This window comes from Aphelocoma coerulescens, chromosome 5, assembly GCF_041296385.1.
Source record: "Aphelocoma coerulescens isolate FSJ_1873_10779 chromosome 5, UR_Acoe_1.0, whole genome shotgun sequence".
In the NCBI taxonomy this organism is placed as follows: Eukaryota; Metazoa; Chordata; class Aves; order Passeriformes; family Corvidae; genus Aphelocoma; species Aphelocoma coerulescens.
Genome location: NC_091019.1, coordinates 30,652,037 through 30,661,752, shown reverse-complemented (window position 1 = coordinate 30,661,752; position 9,716 = coordinate 30,652,037). Strand labels below are relative to the sequence as shown.

The window sequence follows — 9,716 nt, the reverse complement described above, 5'->3', positions numbered from 1 at the left end:
CCGCCTACCGGCTATCCACCACCGTTCAGCTGCCGCCAGGACTGCATTTCCCGGCAGGCCCCGCGGGCACGCAGGCGTGCCTCCCAGCGTGCAGCGCGGCCGCCTTCCGCCGTCCCATTGGCTGGGCTGTACTGCGGCCCCGCAAAACCGCGCGCAGTGTGCGGGCTGGGCCCGGCGCGGGTGCCGTGCGGGCGGCGGGTCCCGGGGCGGTGGTGGCCGGGCCTCCTCGGTCCCGCAGGGGGATGGGCCGCCGGGCCGCTGCCCTGACGAGGGGTGCGATCCGTGAGTACCGGGGCTGCACGATCAGAGGGCTCGGGGAGCGCGGTGGCGGCCGGGGGTGATGGGGGTTCCTCCGGCTCTGGCGGAGTGGGCGGCCTGTGGAGGGCAGCAGGGCGAGCCCGGCCTGGAAGGGGCTGCGGCAGCGGGCATATCGCCTTGGGGCGGGCACGCGCTGTGCTTTTCCTTGTGAGCACCCCGTATTGCTGTCGTGATCCCTGAACTTTGTTACCCTGCTGTGTAACAGCTTCGTTAGAGCGGGGTCTCTCTGTCCCAGGTGTGTAGCTGCCCTGCTGCCTCTTCATACTTGCCAGAAGTGTTTCCGGGGATGAAGTGTGACTGAGTACAGAGTTGCTTAGTTGCCTTCCTTATAAGCAAATATCTAAAAATATGTTGTAGTGAAAGCATGTATGAGTTCGGTGATAAATGTCTGGTAACCTAAAAGGAGTGGGACTGACAGCATGAAGTAAGTTATAATAGTATGCTGAAATGTTAGGTATTTGAAAGTAATCATTCATCATTGCACACAGTGTTGTTCAAATCCAAACTTATATTAAGAACTGTTCTGGGATGCTTATGAATGTCAATTCCTAAAAGTTTATGAAACACTGGATAGAAGAGGCATTGATGATTAAAGTTCATACTTCAATATACTTCTTTGATGGTGGTTTGGTAACAGTCTTCTCATGGAAGTAAACTTTTCTTTTCACCTTCCCTCCTACACCTGATAAAGTGCAACTTTAAAGAACAGATAGGTTCTGAGGTGGTGTGACCTGAGAGAGAAGAGCATTGAGAATTAGTGGACTTCGTTTTCAAGATGAGTTTCTGGACTTGCATTTCCTGTATTTTTGTTGCTTTTTGCTGTTCTTCAGTTATTTGCTACTTCTTTCAGTTAAACCTCAATTACTTTATTAAACTAATTGGCTGTTTTGCTGAACTGACAGATCCTGGCCTAAAAAATACCCTGAACACTTAAGCCTTCCAAAAAATTGATTAATGGCTTTGCTGAAATTTGGAAGCTTATTCCCATTAGCACTGCAGTATTTGATATTACTCTTGCAAGCTCTAAGGGCCAGTGCAATGTGGCTCTTGGGAAATAGATTTCTATCCTGAAGTCCCTTCTGTTAAAAGCAACTGAATTATGTTTTGTTTTTTGTAAAGTCCTTGCTTGACTTCAGCTGAAGTGGTAGTACAAGGCAGCTGCACTTGCAGTACTGTGTATGTTCCACTAATGACTGATTTTTGTATGTAAAGTTAGCTAAATAGGTGCTATATTCTGGCATTTTCAGTTCGGAACAAGACACTGGTTTTAGCCAAATTATGTTCATATGTTACCTAAGTCAGTTTGGTCTCTGTGATCAAACTTCAGGTAGAGTCTACTCCGTATGTTCAAAAATGTCACATATTTGAGGAGATGTCAGCTAAAGGCATCTTAATTCCTGCAGGGCTGTGAATCCAGTACAAAGAGTAGCAGCAGTCGCTATCCTGTAAATGCATACCTAAATTGTGTACAGAGATACCACAACTTGTAGTATCTAGGTCAAATGAAGATATTTTTCCATCAATTTTCTTTCCATCTTACCTTGTAAAGAAAAAATTCATAAGGTATCTGGAATCAAATTTAAATTTGTTCAGAATCAAATTTAAATTGTTAAAGCTCTTTTTAACACCTGGTAATATCCTCTTCTGTGAACTCTGCCACCAGATGGTGTCATAAGATTTGAGGTGGTGTCTGACTTGAGCTGATTCTAGCCAAGTAAAAGGATACTATGCCTTACAAGTAACTTATTCGGTTTTATAAAAATGTGTTTTTATATTTGTAATGTGAGTTTTGGGGTTTCTTTCATCAAGTCCTAAACTATTTTACACTTTGATCCTATTGTGGTAGAGCTGCTGGTGTTCAGCCCTGGGACAAATTGCATTGCAGAGATGTGATAATTTAGACAGAGCCCTATAGTTCTATTACCTGGTCAGTAATAACTACTATCTTAATGTTTGGAATCCTTAACTTGAATTTTCTTGGCATGAAAGCTCTTTATACCGAAGAGTGAGTTGACTACCTTGATTTGAGTGCTTCAAATCCCTCTCCAGTGATTCTTCGTACTCTGTAATGGCACTGTAAATAGAAGAAGCCCAATTACTTACTGAATGCTCTCCCTGCTTGTTCTCTTGTGTCTATATAAATCTTTCTTAGGGAGCCTGAGTTATTTTGACAAGGCCAGGTACCTGCTTCTGTGGAACTGCAGCAGACGGGATGTATAGAGTTATCTGTTTTGATGTGGATTTTGAGTCCTTGATCTTAACTCATTATCGTGAAAGAGACATCATATGCATACCTGTGAAGGATATTGTGAACTTAAATAGCCTAGGAAGGGAAAAAAAATGATACAACTAAATGTTACAGAAATAAGTGTAAAATCAAGTGTTGGGTATTTCTGTTATTCTTATAAGTGTCTGTATAGTGAAGACCCTTTATGAAGTGACTCAAGGTTACCAGAATAAGCTGATGTGAATTCTTTTGTAAGTCACAGAGGTATTTAAATTATTAGATTTAAATATTGAAACCTAATTTTTAATTAGGTTGTTTTCCCCACATCTTGTGGATCGCTGTGTTACTTCTTAGTAAGACTTTGTCTCGGTCCTTATCATTTATGTTTGAGGCTGTGATAGTAGTAGGGGTACGCAGACAACTCCCTTCTCCTAAGGGTGCTAATAGGGTCTTAGCTGGAGTACTATGTCTGGTTCTGAAAAATTCTTTTAAAATGCTTTGGGCAGTTTGGAAAGGGGAATAGCTATTTTAATAAGCTCAGGAAATGTGATGTTTGAGGAAAACATCTGAAGAAAACAAAACTTGCATATGCCTTAAACCAAACAGGGAGTATAGGAGAAAACAGGAGCTTTCCAGGTATGTGGATTTTAGGTGTTCTAAGTGACAGCATACAGCAATAATGTGTTATTATTATAATACAGCTCTCCATTCCAATTTGGACAGAATATGTTCCTGTATATTCTGGTGTGTGAAAAGCTCTCGTGAGTAAGATAGCAATAAGGCATTTAGTTTCACCAGGGAGAAATTATCATCTTGATTTAGAGCAAGGAAAACTTACCTTGTATGTTAGGAAATTATTAGCATTGCTTATGTATAGGAGCTGGAAAGATGCAATTTGGTTGTGGCTTAAAGTGTATATGTTGTTTTAGTCTGTGCCCTGTTCTTAGATTTATGTTAAATAAAAATATAAGTCAATGAAAACTCTGTGTTCCTGCCAGGTGTTTTGTGCCTGTGCTGGTCTGTTTAAGCAATTTCTCTATGGTCTCCTTATCTCCAGCAAATTTTCCCTGTATATTGTAATAATCCCAGCCACACTCATGGGATAGCATTCAGTTTCTGTTAGATGTCTTCTAGGTCAGTTAGTGAAGTAAATTTTATTGCTTTTAACAGGAGCTTAAAGAACTTTGATCTGTGAAACAAGTCTTCCTTCCTGGCTTGATGTCAAAACAGTTGAGCGCTTGTTTGCCCATTTATAACATTTGCTGTGCAGTGGTGCTGCTTCAGTGCTCAGGGGTTTAGACTACTCTTAGTTTGTCACATGGATGAAATTAAATCTTGGAAAGCAGGAATAAATTTACCTCAAAAGTTTTGCTTCTGGTACAAGTATTTTAACTTCTGGAGTGCAATATAGTTTTCCCTGTAAAAATAAGAAACCAACTGCAAAGTAGTTCGTACAGTGCCTGACAGTGTGGTGGAGGAGAATCATGCTGTTAGTCATGACTTAGCTTTAATAAGTCCTTAAGTTTTTGTTTGTTGCCTGGGTTAAGTTGCACAGATCAACATCTGAGAAGGAAAGTTAGTGCCTCACACATGTACCCAGAAGTAGGATTAAGGTAATTAGTGGAAGTTACAGGGATACATGGTGAATTCAGGTGCTTCAGGGGCAACGAATCTTGGAAGGGAAGATAGTCTGTGAATGTTGGTGCTTTATTCTATGTAAATTCTGCTGGAGGTGATGAAATTTGAGCATAGGGTTCTGTATTATTAGTATTACTATTCTACAGTTCAGCTGGTATGTGTGCAATTGGTTGCTGCAGGAGAAGTCACTAAGGTACTAGGAATGACATCTCTGCAAGGAGCTGAGCATGTTGCTGCTGAACATTCTGCACAGTGAATTTGTGCTCCCCTTCTTCTTAAGTGTTGAGTTTCCACTGCTCTCTGTAGGGACATGCAGCATTTAGGCAAGCCTCTAGACAGGCCAGTACTGCTGATCTCTTTGAAGCCTGCTGAGGATTTCTAGGCAGCTGGAATGCCAGGCTGTGCAGCCCACTCCATGGCACTTGTGGCTTTATATAGTCAGAGTGTTCAGCCACTAATCTGTAGCAGATTTAATCTTGACGTACTTTTTTAATGTATGTTATCCGGTAAGGTTGAATAACTGTGGACAAATGGATGTTGTAGCAGGAAGTAGTCTAAAGCCTAATTTTCTTTGTAGACTATTTTTATTTGTGAGAGGGGTTCTCCAAAATCTCTGTAGCAGACTTGCTTAATTTAATTAAAACTGTGTGGTGTTTCCAAGGTCTGTACCCGTGCAGTTTATGGGCAAGTTGTGTTTACATCTCATAGATGTAAAATGCATCCCTTCCCTTTAAAACAAACAAAAAATCACCCATTGAACAGTTACATTCCCTCAAAATAGAAGGTTGTTGTAATGTCTCATTTGTTTCAAAGGCTTTACATTTTGCTCTTAACATGTGTTCTTCTTTTTATATGGTGGTGGGGTCTTTTTGGCACCTTATCTTTGCTTGCAGTTTGCTCATTTTTTAGAGTAGCTCATCTTCCTACTCAAGTCCCATAAAAAGTCATTTTCTATGTTATACAGCAAGTTAATGATTTCAAAAGCACAAGGTGTTGTATCTGATAAAAGCTGGAAGGTTGTTTAAGTTTAAAGTATGTGGAGTTTTTTAAGAATTCAAATGTGCCTGCATTTATCTAGAGAGGGCTCTGTTTCTGAAGTTTCTACATGAAGAATGGAAGTTTTGAGATTGAACAGACCAGTATATGATGAGATGAAATGCAGTGACTACATGGCTCAAAAGCTGTCTGGTTCTTGTTGATTTTGCATAGTGATTGAGGAAATACCTTTGATTTATTATGTCATTTAAGCTACTTCATGGAAGTTCTTTTACAGTAAAATTGAAGTACTTAATTCAAGTGAACTGTGGAGTTTATAGGTTTAGCAGCATTTGGGAGAAAGCGAAGGATGATAGAAGTGGTTTATATCTATGTAAGACAGTAAGTCAGCAGGTGATCTGGAAATAGAATGTGTGTCTATGTTCTCCCAGACCCTGTAACATCTACTGAATCTCTTTATTTCTGAGTCCATGCCTCCGAGGGCTTCTCTCTGTAGAGTTGAAAGTTTCCCTTTTCATAGTGACATCCAATAGCATTTGAATTCTATTAGTATTTTTAGTACTCTGTCATAAGTAATGCCCAGCTGATTGGGCAGTTTGCTGAAAACTCTTCCTGTAATCGTGTATAGTTACTATAGGTTTTAATTAGCTGAAACAGGTGTAATGTTAGCTCTGCTGGTGGAAGCTTTTTAATGTTCTGTGCTAACTGGGCTGCTTTTCCTGATTTAAGTCCCATGCTGCTTTCACCCCAGTGCAGAATGAATTCTGTAAATAATTGGGTAATCTTGAATGAGATCTTGAGCACATGTAGGGTATTACTCCGCTAAACTACAAAGTAGTGCCAGTGAGGAATGTTGGGGGAGTACAAAATATTTTAATGCAAAAGGAAGTGTCTGAAATTGGTGTAGGGATTAGCAGCCTTGCTTTCCATGGGTACTTCCATATTAATTGCATTAAACCAGCTTTACTATGTTGGATAGGCATCTAAACATTTGTCACTTGTGTATGATCATTAGTAATTCCTTTAGATCTGTTGCAGCTGCACAGATCTGTGTATAAACAGTATATTGATGATGTGCAACTATACTCACCTAATAACTTGCTAGAGGATCAGGAGCCTGCAATATCTCATTTTCTATCTCTACTCATATTAGCTTAAACTTTCCCTAAGGGCTGGCTCAGTTGAAATATGTTTAAAAACAAGTTATGATCTTTATAAGTGCTTTCGAAATAATTTGTTCCAAAATACAGTATTTCTGTATCCTGACCTTCCATGAAGGCAGGTGCTTTTGCATGGACATCACTAATACCATATGAATTTATATGCAGGCTGGTGCAAAGTTCTGAATAATCTTATACCTTTGTTGGGGATTATGTGTCAAAATAAACAGCTGCTACTAATGATTCAAATATATCAGATGCCCATGTGATGAAGCCAAAAAATGCATATTTAAACACTATCAGGTATCTCAGGGAAATCAAGAATGGTGGTTAGGGAACACTAGATGACTGAATCTCCTGTTGTGTTTTAAGTGTGTATGTTTTAGTATGATGATGTGGATTTTTTTTAGGGAGAAAACTCTCTGTTGTCTAATGGTGAAAGTGCTACTCCAGCTCTCAGTTTCTTCCCCTTTAAACTGGACAGATGCTGGTACCTTATGTGTAAATGGACATGCAGATCTGTAGGGAAAGAGTTACTTGTCAAAGAACTACGTTTTGGACTTAGAGAGTTGTGGTTTTACTTTCTGATTTTTGTTTACAGTTGGACAGAACAGCTGAATATCAGAGCTGCTTTAGGTAATCTGGATTTGGTAAAAATCCTGTTCCTGCCCTTTGCTCACAGCTTTTAGTCAGTACCAGATTTGGAGATTTTGATGCCCCTGATACAGAAGGTTCATGTTAAATAATTAGAATTAACTTTGTAGGGTCAGCTGTCAGAAGAGTTCTTGAAGAAGGCTCTTGCAGGTTAAGTTTGATGCTATTAGGTAGGTTAGCTCTGAAGCTGCCTAATACAAGATAGCAAAACTTGAAAGGATTTGTATTTTTCTGTGCAGATACAAAAATGCCTAGTATTAAAAAAAATAGCTTTATTTCCAATTTAGGGTGAGGAACTGCCTCTGCCAAGTCAATAAAAAATGACGATAATGCTCAATCATTCTGCATTTTAGTGTATTTTAAGGGAAAGAAAAGTGCAAAGATTGTACCCTGTTATTTAAACAGACATATCTGTCTTTGCATTATAACCTAGACTCTCTAATTTAATTGTACTCCTTATGAGTTAAACATTATGATAAAATACATATGACATTTAATTTGACCTGCTACTGCTTTCATGTGCATGCATGCAAGTCTTAAGTAGATTAGTGTTAAAATGCTGTCTAAATTGAGTATTTCAGTACTTGTATATGTGTATTTCTTACAGAGGCTAATGAGAAAAATACTGAATTTAAATAACTTCAGGTTTTATTTTATGGTGAGTAAATGGATTGACAGAACTTGAACACTAGTGGTCTTTGATATCATGGATGGCCTTTGTTTCATTTTCCTAGGGCCTTAAATATCCTTCTTGAGTGGCCCTGTGTACTTAAATAAAGATCTGAGTTTGCCCTGCTCTGAGTTTTCCCAATTCCTTATCTCCCTGTCATAATCCTAGTTGAAAAGTGTTTGGTTAATCTGCTTTGAGTAGCTGAGAGGATTCGTACAGATCTCTCTGGCTGTTGAATGAGTACCATGTCTTGGATGACAAGGAACAAAATGAAAGAAAGCGAAAGCTACTTTTTGTTATAGATGTTTTAGATGACTGTTCAAAACTACCTTATATTTTTTTGAAGAATATCGACTATGCATGAGAAGCATGTATTCTCTTAAGCTCAGCACAATGGTTTTCATGAACAGTAACTTTGTTTACTTTCTTTAGTAAAATAAATTAATGAAACAAGTAATCCTGAGTGTTGGCTATTTTTAAATTGTTTTTGTTTGCAGGTATGGGATAAGATATTTCCAGATTAATAAGCATGGTTCAGCAACGGAAATGTGCATTATGTCACATTGTGTACAACTCAAAAAAGGTAAATAATTAATGCTTGACATGTATCAGTAGATATTAATATGGAATGTGTATGAGAAATGCTTCCATTTTAAAACTGTGCAAAGTACAATTTCCCTTTACCAGGTATAATTGTCCTAAGTCTGTCTCAAATCAAAGAATATATTTGCATGTGCTTTGAAGTATCTTTCTTGAAATGAGCTGTGCAATATGCTTGATTCTGAATGTTAAAAATTTGGACATCTTTGAGGTTTTTTTTATTATTTTATAAAGATACTAAAGCTAAAAGCACTCACCATTATTTGGCTGTAAATTGCAATATGGGAAGAATACTGTAATACAAGATTTTTTAGATTCCTTTTGGGAAGTCTGTTTTTCCATATGGAAGAGCCAAATGGAATTGTGTTGCACAGCATGTGTTTTTGTTAATGTGTCAGTTTCGTGTCCATCTTCTGTGTGCTGTATATTTATACAAAGTCTGCATTGGAACTGAGTGTTTCTTAATGGACCTTCATGTATTGTTTAGCCACATGGCATGTGGAGATGTGGCAAATGCCAGTGTATTAATTCACACAACTCTTCAAGGTTGAAGATGTTCCTTTTGCTTTGCAGATAGGATTTTAAGGGCTAAAGAGGATAGTGACTAGTATCTGGTCTTTGAAGATTGTCAAACACCAAAAGAAAGTTAATTCATCTGGACTGCTTCCTTTTGCTGAATGATGAGTGTTCTTTCTCTTCCAGCAGCTCCCTTTCAATAATATAATAGTACTGCAGTTCATGGATCAAGGTTGCTGTAAGCAACAAACTGACACGTACATCTCAGTTTCTGAAGTGTCTAGCTGAGCAAAATAGTATGTGATGATGAATTTACAGCTGTGTTACAATACAAATGCAGAGAAACTGCTCAGATTGCACAGGGAAACTGTTTTAAGTACTGTGATTCTGAAGAGTGGTATCAATGAGACTTTTAGTTAAAATGATTCTCAACAGTGATTTGTCAAAAATCAGTCTAACGAGCTTTGTTACATGCACTGTTATTTGACTTTCTCCTGGAATTCTGCTTCCTTTGTGTTGAGTTTTAATGACTTGTGTGTTCTTCTTGGGAAAGGTAACATAACTTCCTGAAAGTGTGCCTACTTGTGCTTTCATAGTCACAGAAACAGGAATGGCAACTGCTCCAGCCCTGCAGGAGTAGAGTACACTCTTGTGCGAGGCAGGAGAATTCTCAAAAACGAGCTTTTCAGACACAATACAGCATTGTATTTGTTTTGACCAATTTTATTTTTTTCCACATGTTGCAGGAGATGGAAGAGCACATGAGAAGCATGCTTCACCACAGAGAACTGGAAAACTTGAAGGGAAGGTATGAAAACAATCTTGCATCCTTCCTCCCGGTGCCATTTTGTATGTCACTTTCTGGAAGAACTCGTGACCTATTTCCCATACAGGCTGAATTGCACAATTTATTTTTATGCTTCACTTTAGTAGCGTG

General features: G+C 38.9%; 1 protein-coding gene across 2 annotated transcripts in view; it reads left to right on the top strand.

The window, feature by feature from the left end:
* Window positions 1-148: 148 nt before the first annotated feature.
* ZNF106 (zinc finger protein 106) overlaps window positions 149-9,716 on the top strand; it is a 37,061-nt gene continuing 27,493 nt past the window's right edge. For both annotated transcript variants that reach the window (XM_069017432.1, XM_069017431.1), the window contains exons 1-3: window positions 149-282; window positions 8,161-8,246; window positions 9,526-9,587. In XM_069017432.1, the coding sequence (XP_068873533.1) occupies window positions 8,193-8,246; window positions 9,526-9,587 (116 nt within the window). In that variant the 5' untranslated portion in view covers window positions 149-282; window positions 8,161-8,192. The remainder of the gene's footprint in view (window positions 283-8,160; window positions 8,247-9,525; window positions 9,588-9,716) is intronic.